This window comes from Mustelus asterias, chromosome 9 (assembly GCF_964213995.1).
Source record: "Mustelus asterias chromosome 9, sMusAst1.hap1.1, whole genome shotgun sequence".
NCBI lineage: Eukaryota > Metazoa > Chordata > Chondrichthyes > Carcharhiniformes > Triakidae > Mustelus > Mustelus asterias.
Window position 1 is genome coordinate 132403648 of NC_135809.1, and position 18613 is coordinate 132422260.

Sequence of the window (18613 nt, forward strand, 5' to 3'; positions counted from 1 at the left end):
GCTAGACTATTAATCCAGAAACTCAGCTAATGATCTATGGACACGGGTTCGAATCCCGCCACGGCAGATGGTGGAATTCGAATTCAATCAAAATGATCTGGAATTAAGAATCTACTGATGACCATGAAACCATTGTTGATCGTCGGAAAAACCCATCTGGTTCCCTTTAGGGAAGGAAATCTGCCGTCTTTACCTGGTCTGACCTACATGTGACTCCAGAGCCACAGCAATGTGGTTGACTCTCAACTGCCCTCTGAATAAGGGTAACTAGGGATGGGCAATAAATGCTGGCCAGCCAGCGACGCCCATGAATGAATTAAAAAAATGTTTTTTCAGAACGAAACAAGTGATGATTATGTTCTCATACCCGTCTATTAGTGCCATTGAGGTTGGCGTACTCAATTGTCTTCATGCCCGCATCGGCCCAGTACAGTCTCTCGGTCTCATAGTCCACTGCTAAACCATTGGGCCAAGTGAGATTGGAGGAGATGATGACAATCCGCTCAGAGGCGTCCAGCCCCGCACGCTCAATTTTGGGATTCGCCCCCCAGTCTGTCCAGTACATGTACCTTCAGAGAAAGAAAGAATCAAAAGAATTGTGGAATCGTTAAGCGTGGAAATCCCGCCCCACGTATCAGCTTCAATGTTAGCGGAACTATTAATAGTTTCTGGTCTGGCCAGTCGAATGCTGCAATCTAATCAGCCAGGTTCAGCTGGGGTCACGTAACTCCAATTACCAGGAAACAGCTAAAAGTTGAAACTGGACAGCAAAATTTGCCTCACGTTGGACTGAATCGCAACATAAATGGAAAATGAAATTATCATTTTACAAATAAATTAGTGAAATGTTTTTTGGACTCGTAATTTATACTCAGAATGCTGAACGTTCAAACTACTTAGCAAAGGCAAATCAACAAACCCTCCGATTGGATCCACCACAATGTCCCTGGGCCTGTCCAAGTTCTCCCAGATAAGCACCGTGCGCATGCTGCCATCTAGATTTGAGGCCTCGATTCTGTCAGTACCTAAAACAGGGAGATGAATGATTAAAATTAATGTTTGCCTTGTGGAACACTGTTGAGCATGCTGGGTAATGGACTCCGGAAAGACCTGCTCCACTCTGAACTCAGCCACAGCAGGAGACTCCCAGGAGGACCGCGGGAATGCTTCAGTGATGTCCTCAAAGCATTGTTGCGGACTCATGGGCAATCCTGGCTTGTGGCCATCCAAAATGGAGAAGGTTCACTCGGGAACGGACCAAACACACGGCAAGACTTCATCGGGAGTGTGAAGAAGTGAAGAATGAGGCACTGGCGGGAGCGCACGAACCTCCAAACGGCCAACCCATCCAACCCGCCAAGCAACCCCATGCCCCATTTGTGTCAGAGTCTGCGGATCGCGTGTTGGGATTATCAGAGGGTGGCACAGTGGTTAGCACTGTTGCTTCACAGCGCCAGGGACCTGGGTTTGATTCCCGGCTTGGGTCACTGTCCGTGTGGAGTTTGCACAATCTCCCCGTGTCTGCCAGGGTTTCCTCTGGGTGCTCCAGTTTCCTCCCACAGTCCAAAGGACGTGCTGGTTAGGTGGACTGGCCATGCTGAATTCTCCCTCAGTGTACCTGAAGAGGCGCCGGAGTGTGGCGGCGAGGGGATTTTCACAGTAACTTCAATGCAGTGTTAATGTAAGCCTACTTGTGACTAATAAGTAAACTACTTTACTAACTATCTCAGAACCCATCAGACTGGAGTGGAAGCAAGTCATCCTTGACCCTGAGGAACTGCCTAAGGAAAAGGGCTCTGACTTCTCATGCCATGTGATGGAGTTCCATGGGGTACACAAAGCACAGTAACAGGGCACTTGGTCCATGCAATTCACTCCGCCTGAGCCAAACAAACTTCTCGATTGAAAACCAAACCCTGCTGCAGTGGAGAATCCTCATCAGTGAGTCACGGGGAGTGGGGGGGTGGGGGGCGGGGGGTGGAGGGGACCCCTCCATGGTATAGGCTCTGGGTTTAAAACTGCAATATCTGACTCAGCAAAATCCCAGCCAGAACCATTCCTTGTTGGATAGGCCCCCAAAGCAGCTGATGCACTCCTGCACCAGAAGATGGTGCTGGGTTTTCCAGCCCCGTCGTGGCACGGGATGGGGTCAGGAACGGCAAAGCCAACACAGTGGTTAGCACTGCTGCCTCACAGCGCCAGGGACCCGGGTTCGATTCCCGGCTTGGGTCACTGTCTGTGTGGAGTCTGCACGTTCTCCCCGTGTCTGTGTGGGTTTCCTCCAGGTGCTCCAGTTTCCTCCCACAGTCCAAAAACATGCAGGTTAGGTGGATTGGCCATTGTAAAAAAAAAATCCCAAGATGTGTAAGTTCGATGAATCAGCCTTAGTAAATGTGTAGGGTTACAGGGATAGAATGGGGGAGGAGGTAAGATATTCTGTCAGAGAGTTGGTGCAAATTGATGGGCTGAATCGTCTCCTTCTGCGCTGCAGGAATTCTATGATGCAGAAGTCCGTTGACTTTATTGGGACTGGAAGATACCGTGGGAGGGACTGTAAAATCCAAAGCTCCCCCTGTCTCTCACTGACCCTCTACACTCCAAAAGCTTCAAAAAGGAATTGATTATTGATTGCTTTGTCTCCTGGTAACTTTAACTTCGACGTGGGCTGTATTTGATAGTCAATGACAGATATGCTGAACGTAACTTCATTGGGTTGGGTTACCTGCATCTGTCCAGTAAAGCTTGCTTGTCACCCAATCAACAGCTAGACCCGCAGGACTTTCCAGACTGGTGTCTAAGACAGCCTAAACAAAAACAGATTGGAAAGATGATAAAACATTGCTTCATAAAGTCTCTAAGATTTTTTTAAAAAGCTTCGAAAATGAATCCCCTACTTAACAAATCACCAGCGCACGGTCTCGGATATATTACAGTCTTCCTTACGGTTAAATTAATTACGTAAAATATTCTGTCTATAAAACTCATTTGCTGGAACATATTTATACATTGTGCACACAATACCAGCGACCTGGAGAGAATTCACAATGTCCAAGACAAGATATCAACTGGGTCGTGTTCAGAATCTTAATCTAATTGGATAATAGCTGAAATTAAATTTTCTCCCCATAATGCAACATTTAATCGGCCTCAATTTATTTTCTGCCTTTGTTTTCCTCGTCTTCGAAGTATCAACAGTTAATTAGAATAAAAGCTCACACAATAAATGTGTCTGGCGTAATGTAGAGTTTTTTTTTATTCATTCATGGTATTTGGGCGTCACTGGCTGGTCAGCATTTATTGCCCATCCCTAGTTGCCCTTGAGAAGGTGGTGGTGAGCTGCCTTCTTGAAATATTGATACAACTGAGTGCCTCACTAGGCCATTTCAGAGGGCAGTTGAGAGTCAACCACATTGCTGTGGCTCTGGAGTCACATGTAGGCCAGACCATGCAAAGATGGCAGATTTCCTTCCCTAAAGGGCATTAGTGAACCAGATGGGCTTTTACAACAATCGACAATGGTTTCATGGTCATCAGTAAATTCTTAATTCCAGATATATTTTATTGAATTCAAATTCCATCATCTGCCGTGATGGGATTCGAACCCGGGTCTCCAGAACATTAGCTGACCTTCTGGATTAATAGTCTATTGATAATACCACTAGGCCATTGCCTCTCCATTATTGGTTGCAGAATGTTTTTGTCCAATAAAAATAATCTCCTGTGACTTTTCCCGTTCCCTTTGTGCTATCCCACACCAGGTTTCAGCCTGCTGGTCGAAGCAGATACATGAACATACCTCCTGCATTGTTCCATCCCATTTAGCCCTGTTGATGGAGTCGGTAGTGACATCTGTCCAATAAATGTACTCCCCTTTGGCGTCCCAGTCAAGGGCAACAGCACTGCGTACATCAGCCAGTGGAATGACATCATCTGACTTGTCCTCGGTGTCAAAGCTGATGCGACGGATGTCCGTCCTTCGAGCAAAAAGCAGGAACTTGTCAAGACCTGATAAGGCCGAAAGGTCTCTTGTCACTTCTAAGTTCAAAAAATCATATACAACTTCTTCTAAACGTCAACATTTTGCAAACAATAATATGATAAAACATTGAATATACCAGTTCCATTTCACACTGATTGGCAGAATACAGAAGCACTGGTTGGGTCGGGTGCAATGGAGAACCCCCCATCCCCCTACTCTATCCACACACCCACTCTCTCCCCCTCACCCCCCCACTCTATTCACACACTCACTCTCTCCCCTCTCCCCTCACCCCCCGCACCCTATTCACACACCTACTCTCTCCCCTCTCCCCCCCACTCTATTCACATGCCTACTCTCTCCCCTCTCCCCCCACTCTATTCACACACCTACTCTCTCCCCTCTCCCCCCACTCTATTCACACACCTACTCTCTCCCCTCTCCCCCCCACCCCCCCACTCTATTCACACTCCTACTCTCTCCCCTCGCCCCCCCCCCTCTATTCACACGCCTACTCTCTCCTCTCTCCCCCCACCCTATTCACACACCTACTCTTTCCCCTCATTCCCCAACCCCTTCCCGCCCCTCACCAAACCCTCTTTGGATGGAGGATTTGTTTCAGGAGTGCAACTTTTCCATTTCCCACATTCCCAGCTGAAATGGCCAACTAAAGATGAAATTAATGTTACAATAATCCAATTAATGCATCATAAGAACATAAGAAATAGGAGCAGGAGTAGGCCATCTAGCCCCTCGAGCCTGCTCCGCCATTCAATAAGATCATGGCTGATCTGATAGTGGGTTCAGTTCCACTTACCCGCCCGCTCCCCATAACCCTTAATTCCCTTAATGGTTAAAAATCTATCTATCTGTGACTTAAACACATTTAACGAGGTAGCTTCAATTGCTTCACTGGGCAGAGAATTCCAAAGATTCACTACCCTCTGGGAGAAGAAGTTCCTCCTCAACTCTGTTGTAAATGGACTCCCCCGTATTTTGAGGCTATGCCCCCTAGTTCTTGTTTCCATTGTAAGTGGAAATAACCTCGCTGCTTCTACTCTGTCTAGCCCCTTCATTATCTTATATGTCTCTATAAGATCTCCCCTCAACCTTCTAAACTCTAATGAGTACAGGCCCAGTCTACTCAATCTCTCCTCATAAGCTAACCCCCTCATCTCCGGAATCAACCTGGTGAACCTTCTCTGTACCCCCTCCAAAGCTAATATATCCTTTCTTAAATAAGGGAACCAAAATTGTACACAGGACTCTAGGTGCGGCCTCACCAGTACCCTGTACAGTTGCAGCATGACCTCCCTGCTTTTATACTCCATCCCTCTCGCGATAAAGGCCAACATTCCATTTGCCTTCTTGATTACCTGTTGCACCTGCAAACTGAGTTTTTGTGATTCATGCACAAGGACCCCCAGGTCCCTCTGCACAGTAGCATGTTGTAATTTTTCACCATTTAAATAATAGTCCATGTAGCTGGGTGCGTCTCATAGAATCCTTACAGGACAGAAGGAGGCCATTCGGCCCATCGAGTCTGCGCCGACCACAATCCCACCTAGACCCTATCCCTGTAACTCCACATATTTACCATGCTAACCCCCTTGCACTGGGGTCAATTGAGCGTGGCCAATCAACCTAACCAGCACATCTTTTGACTGTGGGAGGAAACCTGCGCAGACACAGGGAGAATGTGCAAACTCCACACAGACAGTGATCCAGGCCGGAATCGAATCCGGGTCTCTGGTGCTGTGAGGCAGCAGTGCTAACCACTGTGCCACCGTGCCATTCTCTGTTGTGGAACTTCTCATATTATCTGGAGTTTATTCCATAGTTTTATTCAACATGCAGCAGTGAGTGTATTACAGTGAAATACCTCATTTTACATGGTCTCCTGGTGCTGGGAGTGCCTCTGAACCAGAACCTCCTGGTTTCGAGTCCCAACCCAGGACTTGATTGACGGCTAAGGAAGGTGCGTTCATAACGCGGCCAAACAGGTTAAGCATCAACCTGCAAATCCTTCCAAAACACACCTACGTCAGGCAATGAGAACGGGAGAGATTCCTGGTCAACCAGATCTTGGAAAGCATGTTGGAGCTTCCTCCATCACCACACATAGCTCCAGACTACAACATGCATGTAAAAGTGTATGTTGCCACAGCAACACAGACTCCTGGATGGACTGTAACACACCACATCTTAGGTGTTCTTTTGGTCCTAGCTAAAAATGTGCACTAAACTGGACTGCCTATTTAACAAATCTATTCTTCTTACTTGGTCTTTATTTGCAGGCTGTTAAATAAATCATAATTATATCTCCTATTGATAGAGCAATTATAGTTTTTAAAAAACTAGCTATTAGAGTACATCTTCCCAAATGCGAAAACCAGCTGGTGTGACAGTCAACAACACATTCCCCTCACTGGCTCCTTAAATATGTTCCCATTTAAAATTAGAATTCTACAAGTGCCAAAAAGAGAAGATAATATTATTGAATAGATAAGCAGCTGGCTGACTGTACAGTCAGGAACACATGGGCCCATCACTAGATAGCAGAGCACCTCATTTAGGTGCTTGGTCGAAGGACTGGCAGACAAGAGCTTCTGTCCAGGGAGAGCAACAGAGATGGGCAATGAAAAGCTAGAAAAACCCATTAAAGGCCAAATTTTGCAACATTAAGCCCGACATGCAGGAAGACAGAGCCAGGATGGCAACACATTGCTCAAGTAGATTTGAATGAATCAAATGTTACCAAGTTCCAAGGTCTAAGCGTCTGCCATGCAAAGCTAATCATCTATCTGCCTCATCTGGCTTTTAATGCAATACTGGGGGTGTCATATAGCCGTGTCCAGGGTCAAGCACCTTCTCCCATCAGTGCACCCACAAAAACCAAGACTGATCTATTGATTTAAAGAGAGACTCCATAAAGTAGCCTTATTTTACTGAGGAGTATTTTGTGTGTGTGGGAGAATTGGCCTTAACCCTAACTCTGTGGTCACCTTTCCTTCACCCACCTATCTGGCTATTCTTAAAAGCTGATTGTCTCTGCTTGCTTAAGACTCAAGTGGTACATTCAGCAAGCTTATAACTAACTCTGACCCCAGAATAAGTTTCTCTTTTGCTCTGTAAATCTCAATGCTCTATGTTATAGTCTATTGTCCTCTTGTTCTATATGCCTTGACCAGTAAAAGCAGTCCATTTCTATCAACACTCTCCTGGTTTAAACACCTCTAGAAAATCCCATCCCTCTGTTTTAATGGAACAGACCCGAATCTAGTGGCTGGAATTCTCCAGCTATTCATGGGGAAGCGGGCTTAGCCAAATCTCCGTTCACTGCAGCGGGACTGGAGAATCCCAGCTGCGGCCGAGGTTGGAGATTCCAGCTGTAACGACTTTAATCAGGCAATTGAGGTGGGCCTGTTAGAATATGAACTCCCTGATTAAGGGCCAAATTGATGGACCAATCAGGGAGCCTCTTGCTTTGTATTTAACAGGTGTGTCAGTTCTTCTGGGACTCCGAGTGTAGACTGCGAACTGAAAGCGCTCTGTATGCTGTTGTCAAACTTGTAAATAAAGGGATTTTGGTGAAGGGACTTCTGCCTCCGAGGACTTACATCAGTCCTATGTTTCCACACACTAGACAGCATCCTAGTGAATCTGTGCTGCGCCCTCTGTTGCCTCAACATCCTTCACTCACAGCGGAACCCAAAACTCCTTAAAGTGCTCCATGTTCTTATATAGGTTGAACCATTTTATATTTCTTGTCATTGTGAATCATTCATAGCTCTCCAATACAGATTGAGAACTGAATAGGTGTCTCAAAATCTAACGGACAGCTCACCGAGCGTCAAATATATAAAAACAATGCTGCCAAGTGTTACTTACTTCCAGCGCAGCTGTAGGCATCTACTTTCTTGAAGCCAGTTGGACAAGCACACGTGTAGTTGACGCCACTGGGCAGGCAAAGGTGGCTGCATCCCCCATTGTTGGTTCCACAGCGATTTCTCCCTGCTCAAATAGCAAAAAGCACAACACACAATATAAATATCATCGACATACACCAGTGTTTCCAAAATGGTTTCTTCTGCTGCCTCAGTTCTCTACTCAACGGCAACTCCAAAGTCAAATGTTACCACCTACTACACGGGGCAGGGTGAGGGGGCAGGTCCTGAACCCACCGCAGCTGGGATGTGGATCGAAACCCATGCCGTTGGCACCAATCTGATCCACCCTGACTGTCCAGCGAACTGAGCCAACCACCAACACTGGGCAATGCTATGGCAACACATATCATACAATCATAGAATCCCTACAGTGCAGAAGGAGGCCATTCAGCCCATTGATTCTGCACTGACCACAATCCCACCCAGGCCCTATTCTCACTTATTTACCCTGCTAGCCCCACTGACACTGAGGGGCAATTTAGCACGGCCAATCAACCTAACCCACACATCTTTGGACTGTGGGAGGAAACCGGAGCACCCGGAGGAAACCCACACAGACATGGGAAGAATGTATAAACTCCACACCCAAGGCCAGAATTGAACCCAAGTCCCTGGAGCTGTGAGGTAGCAATGTTAACCATTGTGCCATCGTGCTGTCCAATTTATAAAAGCCCTGGCTACCTCCCACCATCCAAAGCAGCAGCGATGGCTATTTCCCTCGATCTGTATTTGTTGTCTCACCGCTCGTGAAAAAGGCAGACTGACACGCACACAAACCTTGATTATTGAGACACAAAGCACTAAGCTTGGAACCTGTCCATCTGAGTGGGAAAATGCAAACTGTCGTAGAACTGTCTGTTTATTCTGCAGTGAGGTCCGCTGACAGTCTCTCACCCTGACTAACTAATTAATTATCCTAAACACTGCTCCTGTCTCTGAGCCAAATACAGAGCAAAAAAATAATCAGCAAAATGTTAGAAACTGACCCAGACTGTGTTGTTCTGGGTAATAAATAAACATCTATAAAACACAGCGAGTGGCTGGGGCCTGAAATGTTCTGCCTGGATGTGTGATGAAGGCAGTTCAATCGAGGCACTCAGATTATTTGAAGAGTAACAATGTGCAGGGGTATGGGGAAAGGGCAGCTGAATGGCACTCTGTCAGAATGCTCATTTGGAGAGCTGGTACAGACACAATGGGCCGAATGGCCTCCTTCTGCACCATAACAATTCTGTGAAAACATTGGGAAACCAACTTAACCCAAAGATGCGCGGGTTAGGCGGATTGGCCAGGCTAAATTGCCCCTTAGTGTCAGGGGGACTAGCCAGGGTAAATATGTGGGGTTGCGGGGATAGGGCCAGGGTGGGATTGTTGTAAGGTGCAGACTCGATGGGCTGAATGGCCTCCTTCTACACTGTAGGGGTTTCTATGATTCTAACCTGTGTATGTTTATCAGGTCTTTCAGAGTTCAAATTAAAATTTGCTTTGGAAAATGTAATTTACAGCACGGCTGCTGGGAAAAGTCTTGCTCTTCAAAATAAAAGGTTTCGATAAAACCCCAAGTGAAACAAACCATTATTCAACAAAAATAAAACCAAATGGATGGAATGCACCCACAGCAAACCTCCAAATTCCAATGTTCATTTTGTTCTCTAAAATTATAAAAAGCAAAGCACTTGAATGAAAATTCCAATCTACCGTCTAATGTTGTTAAAAAATAAACCCAACAATAAATTCCCTTAACTTCGAATGTGGATCATAGATTCTGGCTCCGTTTTAATATAATTTCCCATAAATGATTCCAAAAAAATATCAAACCAACCTGGAGAAACATGAACATAGCCATCGTCAATTTAAGTTTCAAGTTTATTTATTAGTGTCACAAGTAGGCTTACATTAACACTGCAATGAAGTTATTGTGAGAATCCCCGAGTCGCCACACTCCGGTGCCTGTTCGGGTACACTGAGGGAGAATTTAGCATGGCCAATGCAGCCTAACCAGCACGCCTTTCGGACTGTGGGAGGAAACCGGCGCCCCCGGAGGAAACCCATGCAGACACGGGGAGAACGTGCAGACTCCGCACAGACAGTCACCCTAGCCGGGAATCGAACCCGGATCCCTGGAGCTGTGAGGCAGCAGTGCTAACCACTGTGCCACCGTGCCACCATTATTTTCGCCTGGCCTTTGTTCCTGGGGTATTTGAAAAACACTAAAAAATAAATTTACTAATTAGAAACAACCCCTGCAATCTAAAGAATAAATAACTTTTCTTACCTAAACTGAAATTGGTGAGGTAAGAGAATGAATTGGCCCCATTATATTTTCAACAAAGTATCTATGCTTCAGTTTGTCTTTAAGTTGCAGGAATAAGGATTAAAGTCTCTTCGAGTTGCTCAGGTATATGCTTCATGTTCATCTTACCTGCTGGCTGCCTCTGTGGATGAAGTGTATGGATGTCCATCGGGAAATGCAGCTTATTACGGATAATCTCCTGGTTTTTCCCAGTAAACTTGTTGGCGCTATTTATGCTTTTGGTGTGCCAGTCTGTCCAGTATAGGCTGTCTTCAAACACTGTGATAGCAAAAGGATGAGGGAGGCCTGAAACCACAAAGTCAATATGATCAATTACTGGCCAGGCCCTTGCAATGGTGAATTACCTCACGATATCCAGTACCATCTGAAACGGCAGCTGTGGTCCAGACTTTTGACAAGTTGGAAGCCCGATTCTCGGATACCCTCCCCCATTCCACCGGCACAGGATAAGAATGCAGGTTGCCCGCCTGTGACAGCACCCTCACTCTTGCCAGCTCCGTTGTGGCACTGGGAAGGTTTCCTGATTTGATTTATTATTGTTACATGTATTAGTATACAGTGAAAAATATTGCTTCTTGCGCGCCATACAGACAAAGCATACTGTTCATAGAGAAGGAAAGGAGAGGGTGCAGAATGTAGTGTTACAGTCACAGCTAGGGTGTAGAGAAAGATCAATGAGATAGGTCAATTCAAAAGTCTGATGGCAGCAGGGAAGGAACTGTTCTTGAGTCGGTTGGTACGTGACCTCAGACTTCTGTATCTTTTTCCCAATGGAAGAAGGTGGAAGAGAGAATGTCGAGGGTACGTGGGGTCCTTGATTATGCTGGCTGCTTTTCTGAGGCAGCGGGAAGTGTAGACAGAGTCAATGGATGGGAGGCTGGTTTTGGATGGGACGAGCATGGATGGGACCTGGCGGTGGAGGATGTGAACAAAAGGAAAATCCGTTGACAGCGGCAGGACCGGAAGATCCCACTGCCGGGGGGGGGGGGGGGGGGGGGCCTGTTGCATCCGTAAAACACGCCGGGGGGGGGGGGGAGGCAGAAAATCCCATCCCACCTCCTCATCTGAGTTTGAGGCCAATGTCCTCACATCACAGAGTTTGGTGTCAAATGCTGCTTCCTGAAGTGCCTTGGGACACTTTATTCTGTTCAAGGTGCTAGATAAATACAAATTGTTGACCTATCCATCCAATAACCGCACAGTATATTTGTAGATCTGTGCACAAAACAGATAAGTCTGTTAATAAGTCTGGACTCTGTAAAAAAAGTGGACAGAATTGCAGGCAAAATATAGAGTACGTTTCTCAAAATACAACAACAGCTGTCTTCCTTTCTCATGGGAGGTTATAGGTCAACCACAACAGAACTGAAACACTAGCCATGAACCCAGAGTGCATCACTGCGTTTGCCTAAGAAATCAGTCTCACCTCTATCCTGTCTCACAGTTTATTTGACAGAATGTAAGTGTAGATGAGAACTATGCCTTCATACGATGGCACCCGAGAAAGTCTAGCTGCCAGCATCTTTTCGGGAAATGTATTCTTTGTTCGAAGATTGTATTTAGTTGGCTATTGTCCCTGCAGCTTTTCCGTGCTGGTTTTTGGGGCTTTTTTTTAAATAGATAGATGACAGATAACAACTAGTGCAGGTGTAAAGCTTCTCAAACAAAGGACGCAAGATAAATGAGTGCAGTCAGGGCCCTTCACTTCATTGACCATTTTGGATATTTTCACATCAAATATGATCTGGAAAACATCCAAGTAAGCGCTACAAAGAGCAGAGACAAACACCGCAAGTTACTATTAACCTGTTAACACAGAGAGCCTCAGGATCTACATCAACTTTCTAAGAATGAAATGTTGTAAAATGATCCGTTTATCTGTGCTCAGCTCGAGGTTACAATGGGGTCTGATTTCCACTGCTTTACATTTGAAAGCTCCACACATAATGGCTCAAATACACTAAAAATAAAGATCTCCCCGCTCTGAGAATGCCAGACTGAGCGTGGCTTCAAGAAGCTGCTTGTTATTCTCTAGGTCAAAAGCAATTTGAAGATGGGCTTTTGGACTGATGTTGAACATTGGATTCAAGTTTTGATCTTCTGAAACTCCAGTGTCCATGCTCCTGAGAGACAGTCTGCCCAAACTCCGATAGCATGCTGGATCCATCACCACTGTCCACAAATAGAAACATATAACGTGGAAAACAGAAGCAGGAGTAGGCCATATGGCCCTTCCAACCTGCTCCGCCATTCACTCTGACCATGGCTGATCATCGAATTCAATAACCTAATCTCCCCTTCCTCCCATATCCCTCGATTCCTTTAGCCCCTGGAGCCAAATCTAATTTCTTCTTGAAATCACACAACGTTTTGGCCTCAACTACTTTCCATGGTAGTGAATTCCACACATTCATCACTTTCTGGGTGAAGAAGTGTCTCCTCACAGTAGTCATACAAGGTTTACCCCTTATCCTCAAACTATGACAAGTTCTGGATGCATACCATTAAACTCCCAGGGTGGATGGGTACATAAATATAATGAGGAGATGCCGGTGTTGGACTGGGGTGGGCACAGTAAGAAGTCTCACAACACCAGGTTAAAGTCCAACAGGTTTATTTGGAATCACGAGCTTTCAGAGCGCCGCTCACCTGATGAAGGAGCAGCGCTCCGAAAGCTCATGAACTTTAACCTGGTGTTGTGAGATTTCTTACTGTACATAAATATATCCACTGAAATTGTTTGGAAACATTGCAAAAACAATTTTTAAAATAATTTTGTTCAGAAGCCTCTACTTCTCTTTCTTATAGCAGCCTGCCGCACAAGATAGTGAGCAAATGTCTGGAACTCCACCAACATGTTAAAATTTGACACATTTCCTAATTTACATGTGAAAGTTCCAGAAGGCAGGCTCACAAATTCATCGGCACTGAGCAAGGATAGGGCCAGATTTTCACACTCCTGCTCAGGTCAGAACAGAAGCGGAGTGGTGGGCAGTGTACTGGGGGGGGAAGGCAACGGCCTAGTGGTATTATCGTTAGACTATTAATCCAGAAACTCGGCTAATGTTCTGGGGATCCGGGTTCGAATCCCACCACGGCAGATGGTGGAATTTGAATTCAATAAAATATATCTGGAATTAAGAATCTACTGATGGCCATGAAACCATTGTCGATTGTCGTAAAAGCCCATCTGGTTCACTAATGCCCTTTAGGGAAGGAGATCTGCCATCTTTTCCTGGTCTGGCCTACATGTGACTCCAGAGCCACAGCAATGTGGTTGACTCTCAACTGTCGCCCAAGGGCAACGAGGGATGGGCAATAAATGCTGGCCCAGCCAGTGACACCCATGTCCCATGAATGAATAAAAAAAAGAGTGGAGGGCATGTTGGGTAGGATATGATTAAAGGATTTCCACCCCCATTCCTGTCATATGGGATTTTTACATTGCTGGAATAAGGATGTGGGTAGCGAGCCTGTGTACAACAATCCTGTCCTTGACACTCATTTGAGGGGGTTGACATTTTAAAGCCCCCACTATTTCCATGAACTCAGGCCCATTTCATTATTAGATTTGGTTCACGGCAGTTTGGAGGAGTCATGAACCAAAGGGAAAACCTGTTGTAGACTTGGGAGCAAGTGTGCCATTTGTTGGACTCCTTCAATGGTTGAACAGATGGCTGACTTGTCAATCAAAGACGTCAGCCATCTGTTGAGCCAGATGGTCACCTGTTCAGCCTGCGTCACATGTTTCAGTGCATTTAACTCTGGAGTTTTAGTTTATACTACTGAGATGGAATGCATTTACGAATGCTTGGCTGAGCCCAAAACACCACTAATGGATACTACTCCCTATGGGTTGTTTACACAGCTGTCAAACTTCCTTGGTTTGTGAGCTTTCTTTGATTGACTGTTTTGCGAGCTGTTGAGAGGATTGTGTTTCTTTGAAGTGGCTTTTGAATAGATGTTTATTTTGACAGTTTCATGAGCATTTCAAAAGCTTCTCAGTGTTATCAGAGAGTTCATGAGATCGATCCAAAGTGGGTGAGTTGGTATGGCAGATACATGAGGGGGAGAGGGGTGGCAAGGAGGACACCTGGGGTGGGGCTTTCAAGAAGGATGATTGGGGAATATGAGGGGGCATGGGAAGGATCCAAATTCCTTCCATCAGGGGGCACAGAGGGAGAAGGCTTGGGTGCCTAATAGCTATTTACATAACTGGGCTGGGGTACTAGTGAACAGAGGATGCCCCAAAGCTGCTCACCTCAGCATCTACCCCCATCCATTCTTGCCTCAGGCCTGCTTCCAGAGGCAGCAGCCCCAACCATGCAAAGATCCGTTGACCTCGGGTGGGATTTTCCACTTTTGGGGCGACTGTGGCTGGAAAATCCTGCCCTCCATGATCCAGAACTCTGGCTGGTTTGAGTTTGGATATGACAATGGTCTTCCTTAGAGATAGTGGAATGACAAGATCTTCCTGTAACAAATTAATCTAAAAAAAATGCAACATAGCAGAATGTTCAAAATGACGAAAACCACAAAATATAGACTAATTTCTCTTCTGGATCAATTAAATTTAAAATCAGCTGATATTTTAGTGCAGTTTTAAAATGCGGGTGGGGAGAATAATCTTGAGAAACTGGAAAATGAGGACAGGTCGGTTGTTAGGGAGTGAATACAAATGATAAGACACTGGGCATGAGAGCCACATCACACAGGGTCACTCGGCAGAACATCATTAATGAGCAGAGTCGGGAAACCTCAAATGAATTGGTTCATGAGATTGATCCAAAGTGGGTGAGATGGTTTGGCAGATACATGGGGGGGCAGAGAGGGAGTGGCCTGGGGTGGCGGGGGTCAAGAAGAATGATTGGGGGATATGAGGGGGCCATGGGAATAATCCAAATCAACATTTGCTGGATATTTAGTCCTTAATGAGGGTGACCATGGCGCAGACTGGCCTAAAGCTTTGTGCCAGTGGCTAACCAGCCATTTTGTCAACATTGTCCAGCCACTGGGCCATTCTCATCGTGACAGCGTGAAAGTTGCAGAGTTACCCCATCCACAGGTGGGACAGGTCGTCAAGTCAAGGTCTTTACAGGTCTTTTGGTTTGGGTCGATAATCGGATTTTTAAGATTTCAGACCCCCATCCAACACCCCCCCCCCCCCTCCCCACCCCCCCACCCCCACCTCCCCCTGCAGAATTCGGAAAGGGGAGTAAACCAGCCTCCTTAACCATCACTGCAAACTAACGTGTGTGCAGAGTACAGCATCCTTTAAAAATTGTGCAGGAAAATAGTCCCTAAGACGCAAGAATTTTCTCGACTATCAGCATGAACCCAAACAATCTCCATCCTGGTTCCAGGTCACCACACCAGCAATCTGTTCAGACATCCAGTTACTCAGCCACTCATAATCAAATACCACAGAACAAGAATAACTACATAAAAATCTAACTGCTAATAGCGGCATGGTGGCACAGTGGTTAGCACTGCTGCCTCGCAGCGCCAGGGACCCAGGTTCAATTCTGGCCTCGGGTCACTGTCTGTGCTGAATCTGCACGTTCTCCCCATGTCTGCGTGGGTTTCCTCCAGGTGCTCTGGTTTCCTCCCACATTTCAAAGATGTGCAGGTTGGGTGGATTGGCCATGCCAAATTGTCTCGTAATGTCCCAAGGTGTAGGTTAGGAGGATTAGCCATGGGAAATGTGTGGGCTTACGGGGATAGAGTGGGGGAGAGGGCCTGTGTTGGACACTCTGTCAAAGAGTTGCTGCAGACTGGATGGGCTGAATGGCCTCTTCTGCACTGCAGGCATCCAATAAATAGACTTATACAATTACATCACCTTCATTCAATCATCATTTGTCTGGGGCTAGCTAAATAAACTGCAGATTTCTTGCGGTAACCTTCCTTGAAGCAATCTTCATGTCACACAGAATGTAAGTGTTACATTATTAGGATAATATCTCTTTGAACCATATGATGACCAAAATGGGAGAGAAAGTTTCAATTCTGATAAGATGGAGGAGGTAATAATAAAGGGGCTATAAATTTCCTGACCTATGATAGATAAGTTACAAAATCGTAATATTTCATAATCATCTGACATTTGTATTATGTAATTCAAATATATATGCAAGTTTCAGAGCATAAATCATCCCACATACTCTGCAGCTGGAATGGGAATCCTTGCAGTAAAACCATTAACTCTTTCACTGAGGAAGGTTGCGATTGTATCACCAATAATTAACAAATCACCGGGACTATGATCTCAATTAGCCGTTCAGGAAGTGTATTGCTTGTGGGTGACGCCAGGAAGGCCAACATTTGTTGCCCATCTCTAAATGCCCTTGAGAGGCCATAAGACCATAAGACATAGGAGCAGAATTAGGCCACTCAGCCCATCGAGTCTGCTCCGCCATTCAATCATGGCTGATATTTTTCTCATCCCCATTCTCCTGCCTTTTCCCCATAACCCTTGATCCCCTTATTAATCAAGAACCTATCAATCTCTGAAGAGGGTGGTGTTGCTGAACTGCTGAGATCCATCTGGTTCATCTTTTCTCCAACAGTTTAACACAACTGAGTGGTTTGCTAGGCCATTGCAGAGGGCAGTTAAGAGTCATCCACATTGCTGTGGATCTGGAGTCACACGTAGGCCAGACCAGATAAGGGCGGCAGATTTCCTTCCCTAAAGGAAGGTGGCACAGTGGCACAGTGGTTAGCACTGCTGCCTCACGGTGCCAGGAACCTCAGTTCGATTCCAGCCTTGGGTCACTGTTGTTTGCACGTTCTCCCCCTGTCTGTGTGCCGGGATTGCCAGGTTCTGCCAAAAGGGCCGCCAAATCTCCCATGACCAATGTCAACATAAATTTTATTCCTCATTTCTGGAATGTGGCAAGGCCATCCAGTCACCTTTGGGAAGACCATCAGGAAATAACTGCCATTGGATTGTTCTCATGAGGTGAACGTGTTTCCAGGGAGTGTCTGCCTCCTGTGGGGGGGGAGGGGTGGGGGGGGGGGGGGGGAGGGGGTGTCAGCACTGCAGGGTCCCAATTGCTGGCCAGCAAACTGCAATCTGACAGATTGGGGCCACTGCGCATGCGTAGAGTTCCCGAACTGTCCGATTCTGGTGTGAATAGCCCCTGCCTCCCTGAGCTTTTAATGATATTCACGATCGTGACCTCTGCATTGCACAGAGTGTGGGGGATTCGGGTCTGAACTCCCACTGAAAAAACAATCGTGAATTACACCATTTTCCTTGCCAATTCAGCCCTTAGAAATTTTTTGGGAGAATTGGGCCTTTACTATTTCAAGATGGCGGCTCACCAGCACCTTCTCAAGGGCAACTAGGGATGGGCAATAAATGCTGGCCCAACCAGTGATGCCCATGTCCCACGAATGAATAAAAAAATATCCAAATGGTGTGGAAACCATCCCAGTCTAACAAGCCACAGAAGCAGTTCAAGTGCACAAACGGTTAACTCATCAAGCTGTCAAATAATAATTAACTGCCTTTGTTGTTGTGGTTCTGACCAGGTAACCTCAACGTAAACCTGGGAGAAGTGTTGTAAAAGCAGCTTGGTGGTGAAACAGGCTGCACAGTCTGCCTGGGCACGCATCAACTCCAAGTGAGTCTCACACACATTGATCATCTGTGACAGCAGGAGAAAAAGCGTCCATCAAACATCCATCTCCCACTCCGCCAGCTGGTGTTTTAGACTTCACAACAATTGTAACCATTGGCATGGTTTTCAGCAGCAAATCACCTGCAAATAACTTAAAATTCATTCCCAAAGCAACCCATTTCATTGCCATGTCAAAACATAACCAGTGACTTGTTCACAGGCTGTGGGTAAACTGCGGAGCAACAACCTCAGGAAAGCAGAAAGAACCACGGGCAACAACAATGGCAGAGAAGAGCTTGCTGCTGCTGCTGAGGGCAGGTTAAAGGTCAGCTTCACTGAAAAGAAAGAGGTGGTGTAGATCTCACCAGTGTCTGGAAGAGTTTCCCATGTGCGGACATGCACATGATACGACGATAGAAACAGCCAGGAAGAAGATCCCTGGCTCCATGAACATCTTAAAGGTATGCTCTACTCGAAGGCTTAACACTGTGGCTAATAAAAAACGCTGTAGTCAAGCCAATAACCACCTCAAACACTCCAGATGTACTTGGAAGCACAGAAAATTACAGTATTGGGAAAGGCTGATCTGGCCCAAAACCTCAAAATAAGTAATAGGCAGAGAGAGCTTCACGATCTGTTACGAGAGTTGATCCTTCAAAACACTGGAGTATTGCATGCAGTTCTGGTCACCACATTACAGGAAGAATGTAATTGTTCTGGAGAGCGAGCAGAGGAGGTTTACAAG

At 46.0% G+C, this 18613-nt stretch overlaps 1 protein-coding gene across 4 annotated transcripts in view; it reads right to left on the minus strand.

Annotated features, from left to right (window-relative positions):
• Nucleotides 1–18613, minus strand: part of LOC144499002 (low-density lipoprotein receptor-related protein 4-like) — a 417145-nt gene that overhangs the window by 63624 nt on the left and 334908 nt on the right. For 3 of the 4 annotated variants that reach the window (XM_078221043.1, XM_078221042.1, XM_078221045.1), the window contains exons 15-20: nucleotides 10352–10528; nucleotides 7871–7996; nucleotides 3797–4005; nucleotides 2723–2804; nucleotides 920–1025; nucleotides 368–569 (exon numbers count right to left, since the gene is read on the minus strand). In XM_078221043.1, the coding sequence (XP_078077169.1) occupies nucleotides 368–569; nucleotides 920–1025; nucleotides 2723–2804; nucleotides 3797–4005; nucleotides 7871–7996; nucleotides 10352–10528 (902 nt within the window). The remainder of the gene's footprint in view (nucleotides 1–367; nucleotides 570–919; nucleotides 1026–2722; nucleotides 2805–3796; nucleotides 4006–7870; nucleotides 7997–10351; nucleotides 10529–18613) is intronic. The other variant, XM_078221044.1, reaches the window with a different exon arrangement.